The following is a 15,351-nucleotide window of genomic DNA, read 5'->3' as shown; positions in this document are numbered from 1 at the left end:
AGGAGCGGGGACAGGAGCGGGACAGGAGCGGGGACAGGAACGGGGACAGGAGCGGGGACAAGAGCGGGACAGGATGGGGACGGGAGCGGGGACAGGAGCGGGGACAGGGACGGGGACAGGAGGGGGGACAGGGACGGGGACAGGAGGGGGGACAGGAGTGGGGACAGGGACAGGAGGGGGGACAGGATGGGGACAGGAGCGGGGACACGAGCGGGGACAGGAGGGGGGACAGGAGCGGGGACAGGAGCGGGACGGGAGTGGGACAGGAGGGAGGACAGGATGGGGACAGGAGCGGGGACACGAGCGGGGACACGAGCGGGGACAGGAGCGGGGACAGGAGCGGGGACAGGAGCGGGGACACGAGCGGGGACAGGAGCGGGACAGGGACGGGGACAGGAGGGGAGACAGGAGCGGGGACACGAGCGAGGACAGGAGCGGGGACCAGGAGGGGGGACAGGAGCGGGGACAGGAGCGGGGACCAGGAGCGGGGACAGGAGAGGGGACAGGAGCGGGACAGGAGCGGGACAGGAGCGGGGACAGGAGCGGGGACAGGAGGGGGGACAGGAGCGGGGACAGGAGGGGGGACAGGAGCGGGGACAGGGACGGGGACAGGGACGGGGAGAGGAGGGGGGACAGGGACGGGGACAGGAGGGGGGACAGGAGCGGGGACAGGAGCAGGGACAGGGGGGGGGACAGGAGCGGGGACAGGAGCGGGGACAGGAGGGGGGACAGGATGGGGACACGAGCGGGGACAGGAGCGGGGACAGGAGAGGGGACAGGAGCGGGGACAGGAGCGGGGACAGGAGCGGGGACAGGAGGGGGGACAGGAGGGGGGACAGGGACGGGGACAGGAGCGGGGACAGGATGGGGACACGAGCGGGGACAGGAGGGGGACAGGAGCGGGGACAGGAGCGGGAGCCGCGGCCACTCCCGGGAGCGGTCTGGGAGGGGAATCGGCGCGGAGGGAGAGGAGCCGTGGGCAGGGAAAGAGGCTGCGGATCCCCATCAATCCATCGCAGGGCTGCAGAGCCACGCTACAGCCTGACCTGTTGCTCTGAGCGCGGCGCGGAATTCATGGCCAGGGCTGGTTTTAAAGCCGGGAAGCCCGGGGCCGTTCTCCCTCGGCAGATGCTGCTGTGCCGTCCCGCGGAGCTGCTGGGCACCGCCTGCCTGCTCCTGGCAGGTAAGGACTCCACGGGCCGGGAGCCGCGGCTCCTCGCCTCTGCCAAACCCCTTCGGGGCCGTGGGGAGCTCCGGGCCTGAGGGTTTCGGTGGGTAAAATGTTTAACCTGGAAGGCAAAGGTGTGTTTGTCCAAGGAGAGAGGAGGTGGAGGAGCCACACGCAGCTCCGGGGATAGAAATCTGCTGCAGCCAGATTTATAGTGGGGCTGATAGATGTGCTCACGCAGAAATATTGGTAAATACGTTAATATCTGTGCTGGTGTTAAAAATGTGTGTGTATAAATATTTGATGTTTTTAAAAACGCAGATTTTATTGCTGGTAAACTCGTGAGCACTTTCACTGTGCTCTATAAATAGTCACTGGCTGCCTTGAAACACAAACCATGGAATAACGGGAGGGTTTGGGATGAAAAGGACCTTAAAGCTCACCCCATTCCATCCCCAGGTCACTCCAAGCCCCGTCCAACCTTGAACACTTCCAGGCCCTGGGCAACCTGTGCTAGATCCAAAAGCACAAAGATTTTCAGGATGAAAAAATAGAAAGGAGGCCCATTACCCTCCAGCTTGATTTTGGGATGTTGTCAGTGAGTTCTCAGTGTCTATAGGATGAGTTTTGGCCTTTGCAGCTGCTAAGATGGTTTCCCCCTTTCCTTCAGCCAGTTGTTCTGCTCTCTGTAAATAGTGTTTTCTTAGCAGAAAATGAGGATTTTTCAGAGAAAAAAAATTTATTCATTAAATTGTATTTTCTTCCTCTGCATCTACCATTTGGGGGTCAGGAAGGCATGAATACAGCTGCCACTCAAGGTTATCAGAGTGAGAAATTAAAATCACCTGACGAACTTGACTTTAGCTGGATTGTCACACTCCTTCTCCCTCCCACCTGTGCTGCACCATCGCCGTGGGAGCAGCAGGAGCGTGCGGGGGCTGGCAGGTGCAGGGGGAATGCAGGTGAACAGGTGCTTATCAGGGCAGGAGCCGAGAGCAAACAGCCCGTGAGATCCCTGGCGTCTGTGCGCAGCGCCCTGGGGACTCTGCCCCTCTCCTCTTCCCTAGAATCCCCTGCACCGGGGATCGGGGGCTGGCAGCTGTGACCTTCCCACAGCAGCTCCTCCTTAAGTCCTGGAGCACCTGCCAGAGCCCAAGTCGTGCCAAACCCAGGGTTTTTGGGAAGGTACATCCCAAAATTCATCCTGCGCTGCTGGGAGCATGTGGACACCTTCAGCCCCAAATCCAGCCGGGAATTTTGTGGCTGTCCCATCCCTGGAAGTGTTCCAAGGCAGGCTGAGCAGGGACTGGAGCAGCCTGGCCTAGTGTAAGGTGGCAGAATTGGAATGAGATGGGCTCTGAGCTCCCTTCTGACTCAAACCTTTCCAGGGTTCTATGAGTTAGTCATGGAGATCAGGTTATTATGACAAACACTCAGCTCGAGAAGCTCATTCCACTCCCCTGGCGCTCCTCTCCCCAGAGCAGTTTGCTCCCAGCCCCATGGCCACCCCTCTCCTCTCCAGGGCTGCTGGTGCCATTCCCTCGGGCTCTGGAGGCAGAGGGACCTGTCCACAGAGCTGCTGCTGTGGGCTCCTCGGTGCTGCTCCCTGCGCTGGAGAACGTTGCCTACGGCAATTCCATGCACTGGGAATTCCTCAACGGCAGCAGCCCCCAGCCCATCCTGCGGCACCAGGGGGGCGCCCAGAGCCCCTCCATCCACGCTCCCTATGCAGGACGGGCCGTTTTCCATCCCTCCAATGGGTCTCTCCTGCTGGAGGAGGTCCAGGAGAGTGACAGTGGCACCTACAGAGTGACTGTCAACACGGGAGACAGGAAGAGCCTGGAGATCCAGCTGGAAGTCCTCGGTGAGTGCTGGCTGTGGGATCCGAGCAGGATCTGTCTGTGCATGGGCCAGGGCAAGGGGCTTGGAGAAGGGATTGGAGCAAAGGCTGGTGGGCCAGTCCTGAGCTTGTCGTGTGTGGAGACAGCACCCAGGAGACCTTGGGAAGACATTCCCAACCTGTCCTGGGGGAGCAGATCTTGTGCTGCACAGTGAGACCTCCCAGGGGCCTGGCTTGGACAGAGGGACAAGTTCCATCCTGGAGAGGCAACTTCCTTGTTTCCCACACTTCAATGCAGGGATGGAGGGACTAGTGGGAGGACAGAGGGATGATGGAGTGGCTGGAGGATGATGGAGGGACCAGTAGCAGGATGGAAGAACTAGTGGGGTGATGGAGGGACCGGTGGGAGGATGGAGAGACTGGCGAGATGGTGGAGGAAGCAGAGGGATAATGGAGGGGCTGGTGGGATGCTGTGACTGCCACCTGCAGTGTCCCTGCCCCCAGCACTCTGCCTGGGGACACCAACGGAGCTGAGGTTTCTGGAGAAGCGACACCCCCTGAGGCCAGGCTGTCCCCTTTGCCCTCTGCAGGCACCAGCTGCCACCACAGACATCAGAGGCACTTGAAACAGCCCAGAAGTCCCTCCCCAGTACTGCTGCCAGCAATCCCCTTAATTTGCTCTGCCTCATTTACCCTCTCACCAATCACGCCACGGCCATAATGCCACCGCAGCCCTTCAGCACCCGCCTCTCCTTCCAACCACACACAATCCGAGTGGGATCTGCTGCCTCCTCTCCTATTCCCTCATTTCCTGGCACATTTCAAAGTGCTCCATATTAACCCACATCCATTAAAAGCAGTGATTCAACTCCTGGAGAAAAAGCAGTCCTGGAAAGCGCAGCAGCAGGACGGACTTCCCGAGGGGAAGGCACCTGTGCCCACGCTGTGACTGATGCTGTGATGGCAGCGGCAGCCCAGGGGCACATCAGGAGTGCTCCGGGTCTCCTTCACTGGCACAGGGTGCCCAGAGCAGCTGGGGCTGCCCCTGGAGCCCTGGCAGTGCCCAAGGTCCAGTTGGATGGGGCTTGGAGCAGCCTGGGGTAGCGGAAGGTGTCCCTGCCCATGGCAGAAGGGGGAACTGGATCAGCCAAAGGTCCCTTCCCACCCAAATTGTTTTGTGATTCTACTCCTGAGAAAAGTGCTTGGGTCTCTGCTCCTTTTCCAGAGCCCGTGTCCCGCCCCCAGCTCCGGAGCAGCCCTCTCCTGGCTCGGGCCGGCGGCCAGCTCGTCTGCGAGGTGGCCGAGGGCAGAGTGGAAAACATCACCTGGAGGAAGGATGGGCAGCCCCTTCCCCCGGACAGAGCTTCCCGGGTGTCCAGCAGCCTCAGCGTTCTGTACCTGAGGCCGGCCACGAAGTCGGACTGCGGCTCCTATTCCTGCAATGCCAGCAACAGGATCAGCTGGCAGGAGACCTCCCTGCAGGTCACCATCGAAGGTCTCAGCTCCCGCTGCTCCTCCTGCCCTCCGCCCTTCCCTCAGCGCTTCCATCCTCAGCCTCCATCCCCACGCTGCTGCCGGGAGCTGCCCGTCGTGGGCTCAGCAGCAGCAATTCCCCGCCTCTGACCCCACCAGGGCACAGTCCTTGGCCGTCCCCTCTTGGGGCAGGTCCCAAACGATGGAGCCTGGCCCGGACATCAGCTCCAGAGGGTGGCCGGGGAACCTGCGGGGAGCGCCCGCCCCAGACTGGACCATTCCCGGGCTGTATTTGGCCATCAGCTGGCGCATGGATGGCATCTGTCCTGGCGATGGAGCATCCCTGCGGCCCCGGAGCCGGGCGGGCTGCTCCTGCTGATGTCGCATCTCCCGCCTCTCGGCGTCGCTCTTTTCCAGGTCTCTCCCGTCGCTTGAAGCACGCCCTGAGGATTGCCGTGGTCGCGGTGGTCTTCGCTGTTGTCTCGGCGTGGGGATTGATCATTCCCGTCTGCCAGTCCGAGAAGCTCAGGATAAGTGTGTTGGGGGGACAGGACCTGCTTTCCCTTGTCTGGTGGGGGACAGAAAGAGCATCGCTCAGGGCACCGCAGGTCCCGGGATATCCTACAGCGGCTGGACGCACACCAGCCCGGCCGGGGGAAGGGGGGACGGCTGCCACGGAATTCCCGGCGGTCACAGCCCTCAGCCCTCTGCTCTGCGTTTCCAGGGGGGGAGCTCTGGAGGTGGCTCAGCTCCTACACCTGCGGGCTGGTGTGCATCGCCTGCGTCCTGGACGGAGTCGCCGGCATCCTCTGGATGCGGGAGGAAGGTCGGAGCGGGCTGTGGGGAGTTCAGAGGGAGGGGGAGAGAGCCGGTGGGTGATGCAGAGTCCGGGGGAGGCCAGAGAAGGCGGCAGTGAGGGGCAGGGCAGTCACCCCACGGGCTGTGGGGACAGACCCACCCGGAGCAATGGATCCGTGTGTGATCTCCATGTCCGGGGCAGCCTGGACCACCACGTGCATTACACACCCCCCTGAACAATTAATACAGCTATTCCCCTTTTCCCAGGATGAGTCCCAGCAGCACGGTGAAATGATCTGGGGATGGGGAGGCTGCAAGGAAAGGCTGGAAGTGAGAGGAGGGTGTGGAAGGGGTGTGACGCAGGGCTCCCAGGTGATGGAGCAGGTAGGCAGTGGAACATGGAGGTCTCTGCCTTGTCCCGTTTCAGGCCCTTCTGTGGCTGTCTTACTGCTCGAGATCACCCTGAGCTACCTGATCGTGGTGACCTTCCTGGTTAGCACCACCGTGATTTTCCAGCCTACAGATTTCAACCATCTGAAGAGCAAAAAAGGTAACTGGTCCCACCGAGGATGGGCCAAACTGGTCCACGGGGAGATTATTCTGCCCAAAACATTATCCCTAACTTATAAAGGAGAACTCCTGTGCTGAACTCATTCTGGTGGGTTCCTCACAAGTGCCTGGGTGAGGCCAGTCCTGCCCCCACAGCTCTGGACACTGACCCCCGTCCCTTTTCCCCGTGTCCCCACAGCACAGCGCACCATGGGTTACGCCGCGCCGGGGGCCGTGGTCACCGTGGTGCTGAGCAGCACCTTCCTCATCAAGAACCTCTACCAGCAGCACGGTGAGCAGAGCTCCCCAGGGCATGGAACCCCCAGGGCATGGAACCCCCACATCCCTTTGGCTGTTGGACCTCCAGAAACAAACCCAACAGGCCAGGAGTTTCGGAGAAGTGAAATCTTGGCAGGAGCAAAAACCCAGTTTCGACATCCTTCACCTGTTTTACTTTCTGTTCTTTGTTCTTTTCATTTTCTGTTCTTTTCCGTTCTTTATTTTCTGTTCTTTTTCTGTTCTTTCTGTTCTGTTTATTTTCTGTTCTTTCTGTTCTTTTTGTTCTTTGCCACCATTTGCTTTCATGGTGGCAACCTGCCTTCCCCCTTCCCCTGCCCCTGCTCTGGTTTCCCTGGCAGAAGAAGGATGCACGGAGTTCATGGATGTGGTTGTCCTGGTGGTCAGCACAGCAGCCGTGTCGGCGCTCCCGCTGCTCGCCATCCATCTCTGCTGTAAGTCCATCTCTGTCTGCTCCTGCCACTGCCTCAGGGTCCCCACGCCACCCAGCAGCCACAGGAATTACCTAAACAAGTTTTATTCCGAGTGAAAAAGTGTATTTTTTGTGAAGCCCCCACGGTCAGTCATTCCCACTGACCGTTTCCCTTCCCTGGGAAGGCCCAGGGACCGTATCCCAAATACAACAGCCCGTCCCTGCTGCCTCTCACACCTTCTCCTGACCTGGGGAGAGATTTGTCTTTTGCAGATCTCACAACTCAGGGCCATCACAAGGACCACGATGTCTCTTGGGTTGACAAAGTCAGGTAGGTCCTTATTTTCCACATAACTTCCTATTTTTCACATGAATTTGTGTATCTTGAAGTGAAAGAAGCAGGAAACTGTCCTGTGTTTATCCTTTTAGTTTAAGACCCAGACCCCAAGAAATATCCAGCCCAGCACTGTCCTCCAGCCCCTGGGCTCTTGCTGGGCTCAGGGGAGGCTCTGGTGGGGTCCCCATCCAGCAACGCACTTGAGAACCCACTCAAAACTCCCCCTTATGGCCTTAACCTGAAGCTTTTAAACCCTAATTTCTCCTGGATTCATGGATTAACAGAATGGTTTGAGTGGGAAGGGAACCCCAAGATTATCCAGTTCCTTCTCCTGCCGTGGGCAGGGCCACCTCCCACTGTCCCAGGGACACCTCCCACTGTCCCAGGGTGATCCAGCCCCAGTGTCCAGCCTGGCCTTGGGCACTGCCAGGGATCCAGGGGCTGCTCTGGGCACCCTGTGCCAGCCTTCCCCACCCTGCCAGGGAACAGTTTTGATGTTCAGCACGTTTCCCCTCCTCTTCCTTCCAGGTCCATGGAAATGTCTGAGCCAGGGAACCCAGACGCCGCTCCCAGCTGAGCTCCATGGGGTGTGTCCCACTTGGCAAAGCCACCCCATGCCTTCCTCCAGGTTTAGTGGCTTCAGGGGTCTCACTTTTGGTTCCTCTATGATCCTCACAATAAATGTCCATGAAATTAACATGATTCTGCCTTTTTTGATATATAAAACAGACCCAGAGGAGGCCAAATGCCCATTTCCTCCCTTCTTTCTCCAGAAAACAAAAGCCCGGAGTGGAGAAGGGGAATCCCTTCAGCAGCAGCTGCAGGAGTCTCTCACTGGTTTATCTTGGTTTAGTGTTTGTTTACACCAGTTTAGAGCTATTTGTGTAAGATGTACCTGGGAGCAGCATCAAATGCTCCTCTGGGAGTAAGCCTGTGGTAACTTGAAATAAATTCTGGGTTTACGGTAGCAAAGGCGGAGGAAGGACATGAAGGCACAAAACCCAGGGTGGGAGGAGGTGGATGCTGTCAACAGCTCTTCCTCAGGTCCAGCCCAGGCTGTCTGCCGCACTCTGGGATTTATTCACTCCAGGCAGGATTAAACTCGCACTCAGCCCGTGCCAGGGGCTGTTTTTCCTGGCTGGCACAAGGCCCTGAGGTGTTTCCTGCAGCCCAAAGGAGCCTTTTCCAGCCACAAACAGCTGCTGAGCACAGCCCTGCACCCAAAGGCCTCCAGCTGAACCCCAAACCTGCCCGAAAGGGCCCCTCGGGGCAGCCCTGGCACAGCTCCTTGGGAAGCAGCTCCTCCCCGGGCACTGCCAGGGCAGCTGCCAGCTCCCATGACTCGGGGAACGGGGCCAGGGTAAAAATACCCTCCCCAGGGTTGGGAGAGGAGTTGTTGGGCTCTTTTGAAGCCCAGCTGAGCCCCTCAGGCTGTCAGTGCCACAGGGGCAGGGGAGGGACGGGATGGGGAGGCAGGAACCCCACAAGGGGAGAAAACGATGAGCAAGGGATCACGAGGGAGACAAAGCTGGAGAAGGGCTTGGAACAGAAGCCACATGAGGAACCACTGAGGGAGCTGGGGGCGTTTATCCTGGAGAAAAGGAGACTCCGAGGTGGCCTTATCACTCTCTGTAACTCCCTGAAGGGTGGCTCTATCAATGGGGTTGGTCCCTTTCTCCAGGCAGCACTGACAGAACGAGAGGACACAGCCTCAGGCTGCATCAAGGGAAACACAGGTTGGATATTAGGGAGAGGTTTTTCATGGAAAGAGTGATTAAATACTGGAATACTCTGCCCGGGGAGGTGGTGGAGTCACCATCCCTGGGTGTTTTTAAAGCAGACTGGATGTGGCACTGGGGCCATGGTTTAGTTGAGGTGTTAGGGCTGGGCTGGACTCGAGGATCTTGAAGGTCTCTTCCAACCCAGTGATTGTGTGAATTCTGTAAATCCTGTGATCTCCCAGAGGCAGACACCAGGACAAATCCAGGTTTGCCACCAGCCACAGCCCACCAGGGGCTGATTCCCAACCCACTGCTACCCCAGGCTCCAGCTGCCCCAGAGGGCATTTCCCACCCCTAAACACCACAGCAACACCCCCTGGGATAACACACACTCTTTATTAGCAGCAACAGACATCAACAAACCACAAAGTCTCCAAAACCACTCACAGTAAACTCGCCAAAACACTTAAAAAAGTATTTCCTGTAAAACGTAGGTTTTACACCTTCAAGTGCAACAGAGAACATGACAATTGTCCTGCAGCTTCCTACGGGGCTGGAACCTCATTTATTCCACCCAAACTCCTCTGCTTCCTTTAATGGCTGCACGAAACCCCAGGTTAGGACGGCCCCTTGCTAACAGCCCCGGAATCTCCCAGTGATCTCTCCTACAGTTTTCCAGTTTGCCTTTAAGAGGTCCCTGGCCTGCTCCAGAGGTGCTGGGGACAGGCTCAGGGAGGGTCCTGGACCTGGGTTAAAAGGGGGTGTAAATGTCCCAGGGTGACCAACAGTGGGGTCCACCTGGGAGAGCATCCAGTTCTCTCCAGGCTGGGGACGTCTACTCTGCCCCCAGAGCTACATCCCCTCCCCAGCAGAGCCCAGGAGGGCCCACAGAGGCAGCAGGGGGAGGAGGGGACAGCAGGGACACAGGGACACGGGACAGGAGCAGAGATCCTGTATCCAGCTGGGCCAAGGCTGATGTCACTGGCAGGAGCAGCAAACAGCAAGGACAGGCTGGCACCAGCAGTGCTGGGAAGAGGAGGGGATGTCCCCAGGGGTATTCCCAGATCCTGCAGAGCCCAGGGCTGCAGGAGCACCCCCAGTCAGCCAGCTGCAAGGATTCCCCTGGGCCCTGCTTTCAGAAACTGAACTCCTTTGCTGCTCCCCCATCCCCTGCCAGGAAACCAGGAGGATGCAGGGAGGGAGCAGGAACATCGCTCTCCCCAGGAATGCACAACAGGAAGAGCAGGACAACACAGAAACAGTCCAAACCAGCGTTTTCCAAAAAGATATCTGCAGGTTCTGGAAGCATGAACACTTCCCAGGTGAGGCCAGGAGAGGCTGGGATGGGACACTTGGCACTCCAGCAGTGTCCACCACCAGGGAAGGGCAAGAGCAGCCTGACCCAGCTCTACCTGCAAGAGAGAGCCCCACATGAGCCATGTCCTGGGCTCTTGGACCCCTCCAGGGCCTCAGCCAGCTCAGAGGGTCCCACACTGGCAGTGGCAGCACCAGGAGGTCTGGACTTGTGCCCCACCTAAATTCCAGTAGCTACCTTGGCCAGTTTATCTCTGCCTGGAGTTCCCTGGGATCTGACACCTGAGAGCTCCTTGTCTGTAACCCACCACCTCACGGGATGGGTTTCCCAACCCAAGGGACCCACATCCTTATCCTCACCCTCCAGGAGGCTCCAGTGAACAGCCTGAGAGTGTTTGTGGTCACAGAGAGGGAGTGATTTCTGAGAAAATCTCGAGAATCACTTGCTTCCCAGAAATCTCCAGAGTATTGAAAAGCCCACCCATTAGAGCTAGGATAACCAGGAGTGCCAGGCTCTGGGGAGAGGAATCAGGAATATTTCCAGAGGGGGGATTAAAAAGAGGGGACAGAATATCCTTTGAGCCGCCAGGGTGGGAGAGCAGCCTCTTACCAGAGAGGCTGGAATAGCACCCTGAGCTCTCCCACTTCTCCGGCTCACTTGGATCCAGCCAAGGATTAACGTGGGCTTACAGACAGAAAATGTTGGCTGGACAAGGCAGCCACCCCAGGAGGGAGCTGGAGGCATCTTACCAACAGTTGTCACACGAGTTCTCCCTTTTCTGGCACCAGACGAGGACACCTGGGGACAAAGCAGCAGCATCAGAGAATCCCAGAATCATTTGGGGTGGAGAGACCTTCAAAGCCCATCCACTTCCAACCCCTCCCATGGGTAGGAACACGTTCCACCAGCCCAGGCTGCTCAGAGCCCCACCATCATCATCATCAACAGAGGACAGCATGACCTCCTTGGACTGGGGACACCCAGCTGGAAACAGAAGTGACAAAGCCCAGCCCCTGCCCGCGGGATGCCGGGGTGGGACAGCCAGGTCCTGGCAGAGATGTGCCACATGGGGCCCTCTCACCCACCCCTGGTGGCCACAGCACCTGCCACGGCACCCAGCTGCCAGAACCAGGGCAGAGTCACCCCGGCACCCACCTGCGAGCAGGCCGACGGCGACACAGGTCAGCAGCACAGGCAGCATCACGTTGGCAGCGTCTGCAAGGGGGAGAAGCCAGAGCCTCTGCACCAGAGCACATTTAACCTGAGTTTAAGCCACCCACAGCCTCCCAGCAAACCTGCCTGCTCAGCACAGGCAGGGAGAGAGAATCCCTTTCCTGGGGCTGTCCCTGATGGGAAAGATGGGCCAGGAAGGGCTGATGGATATGATTGTCAGGGAAGAAATCCTGGAGATATAAAATCTGTGAGTGAAATAGAAATGGAGGGCAGCTTTGAGATGGAGGTAAGGCAGGCAGGAGGATGGGGATTAACTGGAGATGGGCTGAAGGACAGAAAACAGAAGGACCCCAAATGCAGCCCCTCTCCACCCTGCCAAGGCATCGAGGCAAAGGCAGATAAGAAGAGTAGTCTTTAGAGTTTAGAATATAGGATGAGATGGTAATTTAGTAGTTCTCATGGGTTGTGTGCACAGTCTGTAGGGTTTGTGTCTTGTGCCGGTTGGTCGCTGTAAATTAGAATATTCAACACAAAAGGAGACAGAATGTGTTGGAACAAGGCCCTTGTTCTTCTCCCTCCCTCTCTCCTCTCGCCCTGACCCTGGCACTCTTCTGACCTCCCTCACCCCTCTGAGGTTTTTTACCCCCCTCCCCTCATCCCCTCTGTCTCTCCCTCTCTCTCTGGGGCTCCCCTCCAGCGCAGGCTGGGGGCTGAGATCAGCCCCTTTACCCAGAGCCCTGCAATAAACCCACGTGTCTGTGGCATATCTCAGCCCTGCAGAGCTCCTTGTCCCTGCCCTCCAGGGATGTCCCTCAGTCCCCCCGGTCCCTCCCTGGGCGAGGGAAGGAAGGCACTCACGGTGGACCTGGAGCAGGAAGGAGGTCTCGTTCTGGCTCACGGCGTTGCTCACCACACACGTGTAGTAGCCGCTGTCACTGAGGGACGCCTGCAGGATGCACAGCGTGGTGTTCTCCACAAACTCGATGCGCTCGCTTCTCAGCAGCGGCTCCCCGTTCTTCTTCCACCAGTAGGCGTCTGCCTTCCCTTCCACCACGCTGCAGACCAGTTTGGTGCTGCCTCCTGCCTTCACCAAGGAGTTGCCCGAGATGCTCGGCTGGGACAGCGGCTCTGGCAGAGGCAGGGGCAGGGTCAGCGCTCACAGCCGGGGCAATCCCGGCTCCCAGGCACCAAGGGGCTGGGCTGGGGGCTCCACTCACCCACGACGTGCAGCTGGAACCACGCCGTGGCCTCCTCCTGGGCCCGGAGGCGGTAGAGGCGGCTGTCCCCGCGCTGCAGCACCACCCGCAGCGACAGGCTGGACTCGTTGAAGGTGGTGCGGTTCTGGTAGAGCAGGGACACGTTGGGGGGCTGGTGGGAGGTGTAGCTGAGGATGGCCCCTTCCTCCGAGCCCGCCCGGTACTCCCAGGACACGGCCCCGGCGCCGCGCAGGGCGGGAGCTGTCAGCAGCACCGTGCAGCCCACGGCAGACACCAGGCTGCCCCTGGCCGGCCGCAGGTCTGCAGAGTAACAGGGAGCCAGAGTGCGGGCTGCAAGAGACACCAGCAGTCACCCACAGCCCGGGGAACCTGCTCCATCCACCCACAGCCATGGGGATACTGCTCCATCCATCTACAGCCCACAGGGATCCTGCTCCATCCACCTACTGACCTGGGGATCCTGCTCCATCCACCCACAGCCATGGGGATACTGCTCCATCCACCCACAGCCATGGGGATCCTGCTCCATCCATCTATAGCCCACAGGGATCCTGCTCCATCCATCTACAGCCCACTGGGATCCTGCTCCATCCATCTACAGCCCACTGGGATCCTGCTCCATCCACCCACAGCCATGGGGATCCTGCTCCATCCATCTATAGCCCACTGGGATCCTGCTCCTCCACCTGGCAGGTGCTGAAGGAGCCCATTCCTGCCTCAGCCGAGCAGGGAATTATTTATAGAATCATGAATCATGGAAGGGTTTGGGTTGGAAGGGACCTTAAAGATCACGCAGTTTCATGGGCAGGGACACCTCCCATGTCTCAGGCTGCTCCCAGCCCCATCCAGCCTGGCCTTGGGCACTGCCAGGGATCCGGGGACAGCCACAGCTGCTCTGGGAAACCTCTGCAGGGCCTCCCTACCCACACAGGGAAGAATTCCTCCCACTATCCCACACATCGCTGCCCTGTGGCAGTGAAGCCAGTCCGTGTCCTGTCCCCAGCCCCTCTGCAGCTCTCCTCCGGGCCCTGGCAGGGCTCGGAGCTCTCCTGGAGCCTCTCCTGTCTGAACTCTGTCCATCCCCGGGAGCAGCTCCTGTCCCCCGTGCCGGGCAGGGCTGGGCCAGCCCCGGGCTCTCTCCCGAGGGGACACCGGGCACGGAGCGCTCGTGTCCCGGCCCCGGGGCTGGAGCGGCGCTGGCCGGGCTGTGCCGAGCCTCTCACCGGGAACAGCCCCGTGTTCCCGCAGGGCCGTGTTCCTGCTGCTCTGGGGGGACACAGACGGAGCCCAGGGACACCCCGGCTGCCGCCCGCCGGGAACCAGCGCCGGGAAAAGCCCCGAGTCTCTTCCCAACCCACTCCGAAAAGCCTCTCCCCGAGCCCGGAGGCGCCTTCCCGTCTTCAGTCCGGCGCCGGGAGAAGCCTCCCGACCGCCGGGAGCGGCTCGGGGGGATCGGGGTCCCTGCAGCCTTCCCCCGGCCCCCAAAGGGCCGGCAGAGCCCCGGGAGCGGCTCGGGGGGATGGGGGTCCCTCCATCCTTCCCCCGGCCCCCCAAGGGCCGGCAGAGCCCCGGGAGCCGCTCGGGGGGATCGGGGTCCCTGCAGCCTTCCCCCGGCCCCCCAAGGGCCGGCAGAGCCCCGGGAGCGGCTCGGGGGGTCGGGGTCCCTGCAGCCTTCCCCCGGCCCCCAAAGGGCCGGCAGAGCCCCGGGAGCGGCTCGGGGTCCCTGCAGCATTCCCCCGGCCCCCAAAGGGCCGGCAGAGCCCCGGGAGCCCGGCCCGGGGCCGCCACTCGCCTGTGAGCCCCGGGGCCGCCGCGCTGCCGGGCGGGAGGGCGAGGAGCAGCAGGAGGGACACCGGGAACATCCGCGGGGCCGCGGCGGCCGCAGCTCCGCCACGAGGCTTCGGGCGGGACTGGCCGGATCTTCCCCTCCGCCTTCTCCTTCTGCTCTTCCCCTCTCCTCCCATCCCCTTCCCTCCTCCTCCTCCTCACCTCCTCTCTTCCTCTTCTTTCTTCTACTCCTCCTCCTCTTCTCCCCCCGCCCCTTCCCCTCCTCTTCTCTCCCCTCTTTGCCCTTCCCTCCTCTCCCTTTCCCTCCACTCCCCTCCCTTCCTGTCCTCCTCCTCTCCCTCTCCTCCTCGGGCTCCCTCCCTGTCCCCTTTCCAGGACACCCAAACCCAACACACAGAACCCCCCCAAGGTGCTGCCTCCTCCCGTCCTTCCTGCCACGCTGTAAAATCCCGCCTCGGGGACACGGGGGACACGGCCTCAGCGGTCCCCTGTCCCGGGATCCCACCTCAGCCACAAAATCTGGGGGTTCAGCATTTCCTTCCAGCTCCCGGCAGGGCTGTGGCAGGGATGGGACATGGCTGCGACGCTGCTCCTGCAGGAGATTCACCGAGGAATGTCCCAGGCAGGTTCGGGACAATGGTTTTCTCCTGCCCCAGGAGGCTGAGCAGCTCGGGAAGTGCTGGGGGCTCTGTGGCAGGGAAAATAATAATAATAATAATAATAATAATAATAATAATAATAATAGTAATAAGCCTGGCATGGGGAGGATGTGCAGGAGGACATGAAGAAGAGGGACGGGACATGGTGTGCCCAGGCAGGAGCCCCGCAGTCCTCCAGAAGGAGCGAGGAGAGGCGCTGTGCCGGGAGATGAGCCCCGCGGGGAAGCGCTGGGAGCCCAGGGAGGGACTGCAGCAGGATTTGTCTGTCGCTGCCTGTCATTGCCTGTCACCCATGGCGAGAGCACCGTGCCGCTCCTGGCCGGGGCGGGGGTGTCTCGGGAACTGTTGTTCCCCGTCAGATGGTCCAGAGGCCGCTGCTCCTCTGCCCCCCTGGGAATGCTCACGGGTGCAGGGTTTTATGGGGCTCCATCCATCCATCCATCCATCCATCCATCCATCCATCATCCATCCATCCATCCGTCCATCCGTCCATCCATCCATCCATCCGTCCATCCGTCCGTCCGTCTGTCCGTCTGTCCATCCATCCATCCATCCCTCCCTCCATCCATCCATCCGTCCATCCATCCATCCATCCATCCATCCA

General features: G+C 60.1%; 2 protein-coding genes across 3 annotated transcripts; one reads left to right on the top strand and one right to left on the bottom strand.

Annotated features, from left to right (window-relative positions):
* Window positions 1-1,098: 1,098 nt before the first annotated feature.
* Window positions 1,099-7,202, top strand: LOC136370448 (uncharacterized). Of its 2 annotated transcripts, XM_066333862.1 has the most exons (9): window positions 1,099-1,183; window positions 2,691-3,032; window positions 4,234-4,503; window positions 4,899-5,015; window positions 5,206-5,307; window positions 5,707-5,829; window positions 6,028-6,120; window positions 6,467-6,559; window positions 6,811-7,202. In XM_066333862.1, exons 1-9 carry the CDS (start codon window positions 1,129-1,131, stop codon window positions 6,870-6,872), a joined length of 1,257 nt encoding a protein of 418 aa, XP_066189959.1. In that variant the 5' UTR covers window positions 1,099-1,128; the 3' UTR covers window positions 6,873-7,202. The 2 variants fall into 2 exon arrangements, with proteins under 2 accessions (XP_066189959.1, XP_066189957.1); XM_066333860.1 differs by lacking the exon at window positions 1,099-1,183 and having other exon boundaries at window positions 2,237-3,032; window positions 6,811-7,198.
* A 2,773-nt stretch (window positions 7,203-9,975) lies between these two features.
* Window positions 9,976-13,010, bottom strand: LOC136370365 (HEPACAM family member 2-like). Its single transcript, XM_066333727.1, has 6 exons — window positions 12,968-13,010; window positions 12,301-12,600; window positions 11,942-12,211; window positions 11,066-11,125; window positions 10,660-10,708; window positions 9,976-10,007 (listed from the first exon to the last, which is right to left on the bottom strand). The coding sequence occupies exons 1-6, from the start codon at window positions 13,008-13,010 to the stop codon at window positions 10,004-10,006; spliced, it is 726 nt and encodes a 241-aa protein (XP_066189824.1). The 3' UTR covers window positions 9,976-10,003.
* Between the last annotated feature and the right edge of the window lie 2,341 nt (window positions 13,011-15,351).

Source organism: Sylvia atricapilla, chromosome 21 (assembly GCF_009819655.1).
Source record: "Sylvia atricapilla isolate bSylAtr1 chromosome 21, bSylAtr1.pri, whole genome shotgun sequence".
NCBI lineage: Eukaryota > Metazoa > Chordata > Aves > Passeriformes > Sylviidae > Sylvia > Sylvia atricapilla.
This window is presented reverse-complemented; position numbering and strand designations above follow the sequence as displayed.